Source organism: Hipposideros armiger, unplaced genomic scaffold, assembly GCF_001890085.2.
Source record: "Hipposideros armiger isolate ML-2016 unplaced genomic scaffold, ASM189008v1 scaffold_258, whole genome shotgun sequence".
In the NCBI taxonomy this organism is placed as follows: Eukaryota; Metazoa; Chordata; class Mammalia; order Chiroptera; family Hipposideridae; genus Hipposideros; species Hipposideros armiger.
This window is the reverse complement of record NW_017731608.1, coordinates 283,010-297,749: the sequence shown is the minus strand read 5'-3', so window position 1 is coordinate 297,749 and position 14,740 is coordinate 283,010. Positions and strand designations below refer to the sequence as shown.

Here is a 14,740-nt window from a genome sequence, read left to right as displayed (position 1 = left end):
CAGTAGCGACAACCACCACAGGAGCCTGTCCTGACCTGTTGCCCTGCCCATCGGCAAGCACACGGCAAAGAAGGGTAGCACAGCCTTTCACTCTCAGGGCCTGTAAGTGCACTGTAAACATTGCTGCTGAGGGCCGGCTGAGTGACTCAGTTGGTTAAGAGCTCGCTCAATAGTGTGAGCTCTGAGCAACAGCAGTTCGAGTCCCGGCCCGAGCTGAGCTGCCGCTGAGCTGCCAACAGGTGGCAGGATGGCTCAGCTTAAAAAAAACATAAAAGAACATTGCTGCTGAAAAATGGTGGAAACAGCCAGGGTGATCCCCTACCAGAAGCTTCTCTTTTGGCGAGGTGGGAAAAGAAGGGCGCTTTAACTCGGACAGGCAACAAGGGCAACCCCATTAGCTCTGGTTCTTAGAGATGCCGCCATCTTTGTCCCAGGGGTCCTGTGTCCTACTCAACCTCTCACAGATGTGCTCGAGCTGCCAAAATGTGCTAAGGAAGAGGTTGTGAAACGGTGGCCTGAGGAGGCTGACTCTGACTGGGATAGGTGCCACACAGCCCATATAGGATTTTATAAATTTGAGCCGTTGTTTAAAAATCAGGAGACTGCACATAAAGGTTTGGATTTCCAGCTTCTGTTACAAAATTAGAAGTTCTATTATAGCAATATAGGCCCACACTCTCAAATGGCAAAAAGTGATGGGAGGGATCTGAGTCATGGCTCCTCTGTTTAGAACTATCCAGTTTACCAAAGTCCCCTTTCTCATGTTACTGGTTGTCCCCTTTGATGTTTTCATGAGGAGTTCACTCCTGTGATAAATAAATTTCCATCTTCCCCATGATTGTAGCAGGAGGGAAGGAGCAGAGATCCATCTAGCGGATACGTGCAGCATGAACGGAGGTGGCAGCAGGGCTCTGCCATCGCCAGCTCCTGTCAGGGCAGCTCTCTGCACCCAGCTGGCTGGAAGTCTGCTCTGGGCAGGCCTCAGAGCTGAATCCATAGGCTCATGTGGCAGAGGGGACAAAGTCCCATCATTTTTTCTGCTGTGAGCTTCCATCTAATAATCACACCTGCTGTTTATGTACCTGGACAGTGTGATAAGCATACAATGTGTTATCTCATCCAATCATTACACTGCCCTCTGGAGTAGGAACTATTATCACCCTCACTCTATATATTAGGCATCAAGTCATTTGCCTATGGCCATGCATCTATGAAACGAGCAGGAAACAGGTTGCTGAGATGTTATCTCACTCACACAAAGACCCCACCCAACAGATGGCAGAGCTAGGATTCCAACTCAGGTCCCACTGACTCCAAGACTAGAAGTTGGAAGCCGGTGGCCAGAGTGGCAATTACTAGTTTGGCCACCAGTAATTTGGGCCTTTTGCTGGGCTCACTGGTCTCCAGTTTGCTATGGGCTCCACTGATAACCTGTTTACTTGCACCCCGGCCTATTCCCTCATGAATGTTACTTCCTGGACTCTGGAGAAGGTGACAATTGTCATGTCCTTTTCATGTCCTCTTGCCTTCTCACAGAGCCCAACTCTAATAAGTCTGAGCTCTTGGTTCCAGGAGAGCTGGAGGTCTGCGTTTGTCTCTGTTGATCCCACCCTACCAGGTTTTATAGGAACTGAGAGCAGAGATCAATGACATATGGTTCAGGCTCAGGTTCAGCTTCATGACCATGATGCTAGTCCAGGGCCCAAGTGTTGTTAGAGGATAGATTGGATTGGTTCCAGGATCCACTGGTTCACTGGGGTAGTGGTTGAATCGATTTTACTGTTTTAAATCATTTCTTTCCATTTGAGATTCAATCCAAAGTGATCATGCTTGAAATCAGGATTTATTAAATAAAGGTCGTTTATGTCAGGTATGGGTTCTCAGTGTCTCCTTTTCTGGGGCTACATGAGTGGGCATTAGGGCTGGGGTTTGGGATCAGGCTGAATGGGGCTAGGTTGTTACCCAGGGTAACCAGGAAGTCTGGGAGGCAGGGGTGGATGGAAGTCCAGGAGAGAAGCCTGGGTTAATACAAGGAGAAGGAGGGAAGCCGCAGGCGAGGTGAAAGGCTGGGAGCAGTCAGGAAGCAGAGTGCGGGATAGAAAAAAAAGGATATTGGTTGGAGTTTGGAAACCGGCAGGAGCTTGCTCTGACAGACACTATTGGATGACAGCTTCAATTCAAGCCCCAGCTGGGCTACTCTATCTCATTGTTCTCGTCATGGGTTCTTAAGGCTTAGAATAGGACCAGGTTAACCACAGAAGAGAAATGGAGCGCTAAGCCAGCTAAGATGTTTTGGCTGCAAGGATGCAGTCATGTGATTGGTTGGTCCTTAGTTAGAAGTGGGGGATGGGAGCAAAAAATAGGGTAACTGGCAGTCATTGAACAAACCCTGACTGTTCTGGGTTCGTTGCTGAGGAGGTTGTTGTTTGGCTTTTAGGGCTGATTGCTGCAGAGGTTGTGGGTCAGAGTTCTGTTGTCACATATGGTTTGGCCAATGTCCATTTGTATATTCAGTCTCTCAGTGTGCAGAGAAGAAACCCAGCTATGCAATTTGGGTACATTGCTAACTTCTCTAGGCCTTGGTCTCCTCATCCATGAAATGAGGATGTTAATAGTACCTGTCTCAGGGGCAGCGGGTTAGCTCAGGTGGTTAGGGTGCAGTGCTCATAACACCAAGGTTGCCAGTTCGACCCCCACATGAATCACTGAGTTGCGCCCTCCACAGCTAGATTGAAACAACTACTTGACTTGGAGCTGATGGATCCTGGAAAAACACACTGTTTCCCAATAAAAAAAAAAAAAAAAAGTACCTGTCTCAGATGTTAATACATGTCATGCATTTAGAATAGCACCTGTTCTGTAGTGAGTATCCAAAAAACGTTAGCGATAATAGTATTATTTAACATTTAATAATATAAATATATTTATAATTACATATAATCTATTATAATAAAATATTTAATAATAACAGTAATTATTATTTTTAAAATGATGATGATGCTCAGTGGAAAGGGCATTGCCTGGGAGGAGAGTTCTGGGTTCTGCCCCATCACACTGTAACCTTGGGCATGTCAATCATGCTCTCGCTGAGCCTCAGGCTTGTCTGTGGAATATGGGCTGGACTCTGATCTCCAAACTCATTCCCAGCTCTCACGTTAGAAACTGCCCCACTGGGTGCTCAGTGATAGCCTGCTGTTGCCCCAACACCAGTACCCCCATCCTGTCCTCCCCCACACCCACACCCACACACAGCCTTCCTCCATCTAGGCTCCTAGCACACCTGCACCAAGTGTTCCAGTGCAGCAGGTTCTGCTGTCCCCATTTCAGCTGGTTTCAGGTCCTAAATTTAGCCCTTTCACAGGAACCAGTGTTTGTGGTGGGGGCAGGGGCTGGGTGAGGGCTGCATCTGATGAGGCAGCTTCCCCACCCAAGTGGTACTGTGGAAAGGAAATCAGACAGGAGGGCCAGGAGAGCTGAGCACCATACTATATTTTGTCATTAGTGTACTGGGCAAGTCATTTGGCCCTTTGGGGCCTCAGTTTTCTCATCTAGCAATTAACTTTCACACGTCTCGACTTCTTAAATTGTCATGTTATTTCTTAAATTATAGCAACGTTCTTTTCTTTCATATGAGGAAAAGGATCAGAGAGGTTAAGTGATTTAGCTAAGCCCACACAGCTAGCGAGTGATTTGAGTCATCTTTTACCTTAAAACTTAGTCTCCTTTCAATGGTAGACAAAAGGTAAAAACCATGGCTTTTTGTTCTTGTTGTTTTTAAAAAACTTTATTGGGGAACAGTGGGTTTTTCTAGGACCAATCAGCTCCAAGTCAAGTAGTTGTTTCAATCTAGTTGTGGAGGGTGTTTTTCCAGGACCCATCAGCTCTAAGTCTAGGGGCCATCCTCAACCTAGTTGCGGGGGGGGGGGGCAGCCCACCATCCCATGTGGGAATCAAACCAGCAACTTTGTTGTTCAGAGCATGTGCTCTAACCAACTGAGCCACCCGGCGACCCCTGAAAGCCATGGGTTTATGATTGAGAGCCAGGCTGCCTGGGTTCAATTCCTAGTTCTGCCACTTATTAGCTCTGTGACCTCAGACAAATTACTTAACCTCTCTGTGCCTCAGTTTTTCTCACCTTTGAGATGAAAAATGATAATTTTACCTACATAAGGTTGTTATGTGGATTAAATGAATTAATATTTGTAAAGCACTTTCAACAGTGCCTGACACCTAGTAAAATTTATGTAAATGTTTGCTAAATTAATAAAATAGTTCCTCTGTCAATCAGTATGGGATCTCAAGCATGCAGAAAACACTTTGGATTAGGACCAGGAGACTCATGTTCCACTTTGGACTCAGCCACTAATCTGTTTTGTGACCTCAGAAAATTCCTTTGACTTTTCTGTGTCTTACTTTCCACAAATGCATTATAAAGGGCTTAGATATGTTTATTTTTTGGTGAGCAGCATTTTTTGAACAGCGATCAAGTCAGGAAAAAGACAAAACTTTTGGGGTCACATTTTCGTATCTATTTGAGTCTACTAAGGAGAATATTCCAGTGTAGTGGGTGCTGTCTGGGCTGCTGTCCCAGCACTCTGTGGCGTCTACTCATGGGCCCCCATAGCAGTGGTCTGGGTGACAGATGTGACTTTGCTATGGGGATCAAGGTACCTGACCCAATCACACCCTTCTCCTAGGAATTGGGGAAGCTGACCTGAAAGTGAGACTGAGCCGCAGTAGAGCTGGGGTGCACGAAAGGTGACATTCTGGTGGCAAGGTCATGAACTCCTGCTAGGATAGCCATAGGATTTTGTTCCTGCCCTTTCTGAGGCTTAGCTTCTCTAGTCTTCCTGAAAGTCCATCAGAAACCCCCGTTTTCTTCAAATACCCTCACCATTTACTTAGGCTAATGTCCCGGTTATCTATCGCTGCATAATAATCCCCCCATAATTTAGAGGATTAACACCAATTTCCTGTTTTTCTAGATTCTGTGGGCTGACTGGGTGGTTCTTGTGCTGGTCTTCTGTAGTGTCACTCATGTGGTCACACTCACCTGGTGGGTGGGCAGGGGCTGGTGGCTGGGGTGCCTTGGTTCTCCGCCATGTGGCCATTCCATATGGCTGGCTTAGGCTTCCTGAGCGTGGTCGGGATAGCCAGGGGGAGAAACGAAGTCCCTTTAAGATCTGGCCTCAGAAACCCCAGTGTTGCTTTTTTTGTATTCTATTGGTCAGAGGAAGTCACAAGGTCAGCCCTGATTCAAGGATGCAATAGACTCTACCTCTTGTTGGGAGATGCAGGCTGTACATACAGGGATGGGAGGAATGGACGGTGGCTGGATGTGCAGGCAAATACAATAGCTACTTTCAGTTGATTTCTTAGTTGCAGCCAAGGAAACTTAACTAACATATCTTATGATTTACAAACTCCCACCTACCACAATCTGATCTCACCTCTCACCGCCTCTCAGCCACCTAGGCCTTGCCTTTCCTCATTCACACCAACCACATTCCTAACCCAGGGCCTTTGCACTCGCTGATCCCTATGCCTGACACATTCTGACCCCAGATCTTCTCCTGACTGTTCCTTTGTCGCATTTAGATCTTGACTCACCTCCTTACTCAGAGAGGTCTTCTCTGATCCCTTGAACTAAAGTCACACCCTCAACACTCCCAGTTCCTTAATTAGGCCTTGTCTTCTTTGTTGCACATACTATGTATTATTTTTTTGTCTTTTTGTTTATTGTTGTTCTTGTTTCCCCCCCTTTCTTAGGACCTCTCCCTTTCTTTTTTAATCTGTATCAGGTCCAAAAAAGAAAAAAAAAATTTAGAATCATATGTTGTTTACTGTTGTTCTTTTCTCACTAAGCTCCGAGAACGCAGGGACTGTGGTCTGTCTGGATGTATGCCTGGCACATAGTAGGTACTTAGTAAATATTTACTAAAAGAAAGAATGAATTTCATGCTTTTTAGGTATTATAATATTAATATTAAAAAAGTCGTGATTAGAGACAGCTTAAATGACATTACAGATGATTCCATGAAGTGAAGCAGGGAGCTCTATCTAGGCTGGATAGTCTCAATAAGTACGATCGTTCTGCTAGTTCATGACTATAAGCACCGCTCAGAGTGCTTTGAAAATCTAAAGGCACAATAGCAGCACTAGCTATTACTGCTGAGAGAGCACACCGGAGTTCGGAGAAGGATGGGGCTTGGGCGTGATTGAACGGGGTTCCTCACTGAGTTGCCAGGAATAAACCCAGATATGTGCCATTTGTATTTCCGGTGTGTCATGGGTTACCCAGGGCTGTTGTCCATGACAATATTGAAGGGCTGTGTGGTGGTTCTCATATAGGTCCCTAATGTTCTCTGTCTCCCCGCCCACGGGAGGTGGGGACTCCGTCTCCTACCATTGATTCTGGGTGGGCTTGTAATTGCTTTAACCAATAGAGAAAGGCAGAAGCGACATTATGTGACGGCCAAGACGGAGTCAGAAAAAGCTCAGGAGCTTCCAGCTACTCCTCTTGGGACACGCACGCTGGGTGAAGCCAACGGCAGATGAGAGGTCTGACTACCCTGAGACCACCGTGTGGAAGAGGCCATATGCAGATGTTCCAGGGGACAGGCCTGTGAAGCTTCCAGCCCACAGCCAGCACCAGCTAGCTGCCAGCCACATGAGTGAACAGTCTTGGACACTCAGCCCAGGTGAACCTTCAGACAACTGCAGCCCCAGCCAGCATCTGACTGAAACCACTTGAGAGACTCCAAGCAAGAACTGCTCAGCTGCACCCTTCCTAACCCACAAAATCACGAGCAAAATCAAATGGTTGCTTCCAGCTGCCAAGTTTCAGGGTCATATGTTAGGCATCAATAGCAAGTGGAATAGGCTGTTTCTTCAGTGCTTTCTCCTGCACAAAGGCTTCCCGAGTCCTCAAATCCCAGTCTACTTGGCATTCCCACTGGATGCTGTCTCGTCCTGACCCACCCACCAACATCTCAAACTTAACACGTCCAGAAGTAAACTCTTGGTACCAAACCCGCCTTTCGCCCCTTAGTCTTCCCTGTCCAATAAATGGCACCTCCTTCCCCAGTTTTGTAAGCCAGAATTCTGGGCATTGTCCTTGAATTCTTCTGTTCGCTCAACCCCACGTCTTATCCCTCTGAAAGGTGTGTTGTCTTTACCTGCTAAATGCATCTCAAATCTGTACTTCCACCGCCCTGGGTCTAAGCCACCATCATTTCTTGCCTGGTCAGCACTGCAGCCACCTACCTGTCTTACTTATCATGTCAATTCATTCTCCTCAGAGGGGTTTTCCTAAGATATAGCCAGAGGGATTTTCTTAAGATGTAAATGTCATCCCCAGTGGCTGCCCATGGCACTGAGAGTAAATCTAACTTCCTTGCTGTGGTCAATACAGTCTCCCCTTACCCGTGGTTGCGCTTTCCGCCATTTCAGTTACCCATGGCCCAAAAATATTCAATGGAAAGTTCCAGAAATAAACAATTCATAAGTTGTAAATCGCGCACCATTCTGAGTAGTGTGATGAAATCTCCTGCCATCCCGTTCTGACCCAAGGGCTGTGAATCATCCCTTACTCAGTACATATCCACGCGATACATATGCTACCTGCCCATTAAGTCACTTTGTAGTCATTCCTGTTATCAGATCTGCTATAGCGGTATTGCAGAGCTTGTGTTCAAGTAACGCTTATTTTACTTGATAATGACCCAAAGTGCAAGAGTAATGATACTGTCAATTCAGATATGCCAAAGAGAAGTTATAAAGCGCTGCCTTTAAGTGAAAAGGTGAAAGTTCTTAACTTAATAAGGAAAGAAAAAAAATCCTATGCTCAAGTTGCTACGATCTATGGTGAGAATAAACCCTCCATCCATGAAATTGTGAAGGAGAAGAAATTTGTGCTAATTTTGCTGTCACATCTCAAACTGCATAAGTTACAGCCACAGTGTGTTGTTCTAAATTAATATTTAAGATGGTAAAGGCATTAAACTATCATAGGTATGTATGCGTAGGAAGAAACATATTATAGTATATATAGAATCCAGTACCAGCCTGTTTCAGGCATCCACTGGGGGACTTGGAACGTATCCCTCGGGAATACAGTGGGGACGACTGTGTAATGCTCCCTGGCTGGAACTTGGCTTCTCACTCCTCTCTTCCTCATGGTGAGTGAAACCAAAAGGAACTAGCATTTCCAAGTAATGTCAGAAAGCTGCCAGATCTGTCTCTACCCTCTTTCCTACAGCTGGGATGTTGTCCTCCCCTGGGAAGAAGTTCCCCAACTCCGTTCCTGCCACCCCGGCCACCCTGGCCTTCTCTCTGGTCCCTGACCACACCAGCTCTTTTCCCACCTCAGAGCCTTTACATGGCCTGTACCCTCTGCCTGGAACGCCCTTACTCTAGCTCTTCTATGGCTGGCTCCTTCTCATCATTTGAGTCTGAGATTAACTGTTGTGCTCTGACTATCCTAACTAGAGAAGGTTCCCCTCTGAGAGTCTCCATTTTGGCTTTTTGTTTGTTTTTGTCATTGTCTTTGCCACACTGCATTTATTTGATTGTTTACTTGCTTTTTGTGTCTAGTCCACCGTTTGTCTTCCTAGTGCTTGGTGCATAGTTAACGCTCAGTAATGAGAACGTTGTTTGTTGATGTTGATAATAGTAATAGTTCATGGAATACCTGGAACAAAGCTGAGCATTAATTCCCAACCATGTTGTGCCAGAAGGGACAAGGATTACCCCCACACCTCAGGTAGAAAAAGTGGCCCGGAAATGTTAGGGGACCTGCCTGAGGCCATCAGCCTTCTAAGTGGAACCCAAGTCTCCTGACTCCTGGTCAAGTGCTCTTCCGCGGCAGAAGTAAAGAGTGATGTATTCTGAAGGAGAGGCATATGGCAGTGTCAGGCCAGGTTGCTGTTCCTAAATTCTCCGACTTTACCCACCAGTTTTTTACTGGGAAGCCTGACTTCCACATCCCTGCCTCCAGAAAGGGATGAGAGGGAACAGGGTAGGTCTGGGCTCTCAGGCGAAGGAGCACCACTTCTGCCTTTTGCAGAGCAAACACTCCTGGAGGTGGGCTTGGCCCCTTTAAATACCATAGAGATGAGCTGGGAGTAGTGGTGCTGACTGTAGGAGCAGGTTGGGATCCTGGAAGGCTCCCTGGGCTTCATCTGCATCAGAATTGAGGCCAGCAGCAGTGTGTGGATCCAAAACCATCTACACACACTGCATGTCATTGTGTGCACCGTGTGTGTGTGTGTGTGTGTGTGTGTGTGTGTGTGTGTGTTTCTGTCGGGTGGGTTGTTCAATTGTGTTCTGAGAGTTGCCCCCATCCCTGAATTTTTTTAACTTATGAATTACTTTGATATTTGAGATGAAGCCAGAAGCACACATCTTTGTCTGCATTTAAAAACTTCTGGAGGGCCAGCCAAGTGGCTCAGTTGGTTAAGAGCTCACTCAAGAGTGCGAGCTCTAAGCAACAGCGGTTGGAGTCCTGGCCTGAGCTGAGCTGCCAACAGGTGGCAGGTTGGCTCAGCTAAAAAAAAACCAAAAAAACTTTTGGTAAAGATTTATAGTTTTTTTCTTGAATCTTGTCCAAGAAAGTGCAACTGACATTAATGTTGTTTCAGGGCTGGCTGAGTGGTGCGATGGTTAAGAACTGGCTTGGGACGCCAGAGGGCCCCGGTTCGGATCCCACATATGAGGGCCAGTGACACTGCCCTCCACAGCTAAGATGCTGAATAACAGCTCAACCTGGAGCTGGGCTGCCGTGAGTCGCCGGCGACGGCGTAGGCTGCAGCCCCTGCTGCAGTGGGTTGCCATGGGCTACCGTGTGTAGCCAGCAGCCAGCGTGAGAGGCCAGCAGCCGCAGTGAGCGGCCGTCCAGAAGCTGGTGACTGATCTGCCTCGCCCGGGAAGAGCGCAATGATGGTGCCAACTTGGGCCAGTGAAGCAACGTCCTCCACAACTAGACTGAAGAACAAAACGACAGCAGCTTGTCTGTTCCCCTTCCCCCAATTCCCCAGCACTGTTCCCATCCCCCCAATTCCCCAGTAAAAATCTTAAAAAAAAACCAAAAACAATGTTGTTTCAATTTTCTGATCACACAAAGGATGCAGAAATGATCACATCTCTTGTTTAAGGGACCTGGTGACATCAAGTCCAGGCTGACCACTGCATTCAAGGCCCTTCACACCATGGTCCTGTTCGAGCTCCCACCCTCAAACCTCTCACCACTCCCCAATGTGCTCCTTGCCTGGCTAACCTTCTTCCCTTGGCTGGTCTGACCTTCCTCCTGGAGTCCCCTAATCGCCCAGTAAGACTCAGTTGGAACATTCTGGCCCTTATGAAGACTGGGATGATCCCCGAGACTTGGTCTCTATGTCACCTTCTGAGACCTCAGGGCAATAGGGTACTATTTCCATTATTGAACCTGTTATGGTCTTGGACATGTGTTTACATGTGAGCCCCTTGAAGCAGGTTGGGGGTCTTTATATTAATATGACCTACCACAGTACCTGGCACACTGGAGGTGCTCAAAAAATGTTGGGTGTAGTTAGGGCACTGTGGTTAAGCACCTACGTTCTGAAGGCAGAGGCCTCCGACTGAATCCTACAGCTGCCTCTTCCTTCCTGTGCTCCTCTCTGAGCCTCAGTATCTTCATCTGTAAAATGGGGACTCAGTGATGGCACCCACCTCACAGGGTGTGTTGCAGGGGGTGGGAAGATGAGTGATGGATGTAGAGCACTCAGCACAGTGTCTAGCCTCCAAAAGTGCCCAGTAAACGGCAGCTATTACTAACATGAAACCTGAGGTCTGATCAACCACCTCCCAGGAAGGAGCCCTGGGTTTGCGTCAGTGCCTTGTTCCAAGAGAGAACAGGCTCTTAGAAGGGCTGCCCTGGGCTTGGTGGGGGCGGGGCACGCCTTCCTGCCCTTGGCAGACCCACCGTTTCTCCCCAGGGCCTTGATCATAAATCCCATTCAGGCTCGGCTAGCCCTTTCCTGCACTCCACACACAGGATGTATTACTCGATTTTAATTAAATCACACACAATTCAGGGCACCAGGCCCCACCCACTTCATTGGGGACCACCTGGGATTGTGGGGGGACTGAAAGGGGATGGTGCGAAGACCCGTTCTCCCTAGATTATCCCTGTGGGGACTGAAAACATAAAGAATTAACCCAAGGAGATAACAGGTGAAACAAAATGCCCAACAAAAAGGGACAGGGGTGAAAACTACCCTGAGGCCAGGAGGGTGTGGTGAGGGGACAATCAGGTTCTTTCAGCCCTGACCTCAAGGAAGAATGCAATTATTCACTGATCAGGGCAGAGGCTAAGAGGCCAGTTTACAACACCTGTCCCTCAGAGAACTGGGGGGCCCAGCACAGCTCAGGTAGAAGGCTTTGAACAGGGACACTGCTCCACCAGCCCCCCCACACCAGAAGCTCTGGGGGAGGCAGAGTTGTGAGACGTGGCTCCTGGTTCCACTTCCAGGAGGCCATTACTTGAGCCATGCAGTTGTGCCAGGTGCTGGGAGACAGAGGAGTGAGGCAGATAAAATCAGTATTAGGAATTAGGGAGGGTGTGAATGGCTCTGTTTAACCTGTAAGATGTGTGGTTGCCCATGTTCAAGAGCTGCAAACATGGGGTGCAGATGGTGGGGAAAGGGCACTTTCCCATGATGTACTCTATTCCCAGGCCACTTCCCAGTGGCCCCTGGGGGTGCCAGGGCCAGGCATGGGTACAACTGATCCTTTGCCCGCTTCCATAGGGCCTGCTGGTCCCTTTCCTCCCTCTGCCCTGCCCCCCACTTCCCTCCAAAGGAAGCCTGGTTTGTGGGGCCAAAGCTGTGCTGCCTGCTCTGAGACCCAGAATGTGAGGTATCCCAAATCCCTTCGGTTGGTCTGTGGTGGTGTCATATCCCCATCTCCCTGAGTATAAGTGAAGACTTAATGTCTTTGCCATACTGTCCCTTAAAGGTTGTGGCCTATCCCCAGCCCCAAAGGTAATGTGGAGGTAGAAGGCCCTGGGAGGGGGGCAGGAAGGGGTGCTGCCCCTCTCTTACTCCCTGAGAGCTAGTGCTCTTCCAGAGAACCTAACTGGCTGTTCCCTAGGGGAGGACAAAACCCCAGAAATAGGAAAAGGGGGCAGAGACAGGATTGGCAACTTTCCAACATTGCTTAAAAACACTGGTTCCATTTCAGCCACCAGATTCCCATCAGGTCTGTAAACAATACCCCCTCCAGGCCACCCTCTCCGGGTCCAGAGAGACGCCTTCACTGCGTTCATGGGCATTTTCGCCGGGCCAGGCGGGGCCCTCCCAGGGTCCCCGCAGGAGCTCACACGCTCAAGCTGCTCTTCTCATCCTCTTTGGGGCTGGGCTCCTCCTGAACCTTCTTCATCTCCCAGCCCCTGACCCAGGTGTAGGCGGAAGAGCCTCCCAGCACCATCATGTTGCTTGTCCACCAGAGAAAGCTCTTGGTCTCCTCATAGTAGAGGATGGCCAGCACCGTCTGGGCACAGGACTTGGCCGTGCCGGACACGTTGTGGGTCAGGGGACTGGTGAACTTGATCTGCAGTCCTGTCACGTAGCCGATGGCAAAGCCAAACAGGCCCCCCAGCGTCATCATGCCCCAGAAGTGGCCACTGCCCAGGTGGGCAAAGTGGCGAAGGGCCTGCAGCTCCCCCAGCAGCAGGAGAAGCGGCAGGAAGAGGACGCAGGCATTGACGTTGTTGTAGAAGGTCAGGCGCCAGATGCTGCCGTCCACCGCTGGGAGCACCTTCTTGGTGTAGATGGCGTTGAGCGAGACGCAGAGGCTGGCTAGTACGCCAAAGAGGGTGCCTGTCCAGGACAGGGTACCTTCTGCCTCCTCCTGGTCCACACCAAGCCAGAAGCCACCTGTAGTGGGGAGAGAAGGCGAGGGGATGAGGACAGGAGGGAGAAAGACAGAGAATTTTGCCATCAAAGTTCAGAGACTAATGCTGCCCTCACCGTTCCTGTCCCTCCCAACCCTCTCTACAATAAATACGTCCAGAGTCTGCACACTGTGATATAAAGACGATGTAGTATAGAAATGTACGCTTGAAACCTATGTAATTTTACTAACCATTGTCACCTCAATAAATTTAATTAAAAAAATATGTCCAAAGTCTATGACATGCAAAGCACTGTACAAGGGCTGGGGGAGCGGCTTAGGACATGAACCCTTCTCACGGAGCTTGCATTCTAGCAGAGGAGAAAGACATTAAAACGATTCATTTCCCCATTACTTCTTTAATTACAATTGTGAAGAGGTCCATAAAACAGTACAGGCTGCTGTGAGAACCCATAACTGGGTGACTGTGATGGCCTAGGGCATCTGGAAAGTAATATTTGGTCTGGGTTCTGACGGATGAGTGCTTAGTTGTTACGGTGACCTTGGGCAAGTGATTTATGGTCCCAAAGGCTGGGCTTCCATGTCCATAAAGTGGAAGCCCGCAACGAGTTAGAATCACTTGTGGCCGGAGGTCATTTGGAACAGTCACACTTTCTGAGACTCTCAACTTATGTCCGTCCCCTCCTGATTACAGCTTCCCACTGCCCACCATCAAATCCATACCCCTCAGCCTGGCACCTTTGTCAGCAGTCTGTCCCACGATTACCCTGCGTCATCTGTCTCATCTCCCTGCTTCTCAGGCTGGGGGGCTCAGTGCCCTTGTTTGTTTCTTGGCACCCAAAACACCGTAATCCTTCTCAGAGAGTTTCTACTCATTCTTCAAGGTCAAAGCCAACCCCTCCAGGGGGAAAGTCTTTCCTGATACCTCCCGGACTCCCAGAGCTCTTGCTGCCTGCCCTGGGCTGCGAGGCACCTGCCCATGGTGATAGTACAGTCTCTGTATCTAGACCCCACCTTCCCAGAAGGCAGGGCTGAGTCATCACATGTTGTATTGCCAGCTACAGCATCTGAAACCTGAGGCGGTAGGAAACGTTTTAGTGTCAGAGAGATTTGGGCTTCAATTGGGCTCTGCCATTTAGAGGCTGGGTGGCCTGGGAAAGTTGACCTAACTTCCTGAGCTGCCATTTCCTTCAGCTGCAGGGACCTGGGTCATCTCTTGAGTCCATCTCTTACCAATCTACTGTCTATCTTGCAACCAGAAAGTTCTTCCTAAAGTACACATGTGCCGCCCCACTGCCCTCAGGAAATAGTCCAGACTCACTTAACTTGGGCAGCCTTGTGTCTGGCTGGCGAGTCCCACTCAGGCCCAGCCAGGAAGTGCACATGCTCTTTCTTCTGCCTGGAACATCCTCTTCTCACTCTTTCCTTACACCATCTAGTACTGCCTCCAGGAGGCCTGCTTAGATGACCCCTGCCCCAACCACCAGCCAGGATTGCCACAGCACCTTCTATGTCCCCATCACAGCTCTCACTGCTTGATCATAGCTCATTTACTGCCATGCGTCATCACCGTGACCTCCAGGAGCAAAGAAGCTGAGTCTGCCTTTTCCAAATTTGTATCCCTAAAGCTTGGCACAGCCCCTGACATGCGCTTGGCCCAATTAATGTTTGAAGAAAGAAAGAAAGAAAGAAAGAAAGAAAGGAAAGGAAGGAAAGGAAGGAAAGGAAGGAAGGAAGGAAGGAAAGAAAGAAGGAAAGAAAAGAAAGAGAAGAAAGAAAGAAAGAGAGAGAGAGAGGAAGGAAGGGAGGGAGGGAGGGAGGGAGGAAGGAAGGAAGGAAGGAAGGAAGG

The 14,740-nt window shown here is 48.7% G+C and overlaps 1 protein-coding gene across 4 annotated transcripts in view; it reads right to left on the bottom strand.

The window, feature by feature from the left end:
• Positions 1 to 12,174: 12,174 nt before the first annotated feature.
• Positions 12,175 to 14,740, bottom strand: part of SLC35C1 (solute carrier family 35 member C1) — a 7,568-nt gene continuing 5,002 nt past the window's right edge. For all 4 annotated transcript variants that reach the window (XM_019656306.1, XM_019656307.1, XM_019656308.1 and 1 more), the window contains one exon: positions 12,175 to 12,914. In XM_019656306.1, the coding sequence (XP_019511851.1) occupies positions 12,355 to 12,914 (560 nt within the window). In that variant the 3' untranslated portion in view covers positions 12,175 to 12,354. The remainder of the gene's footprint in view (positions 12,915 to 14,740) is intronic.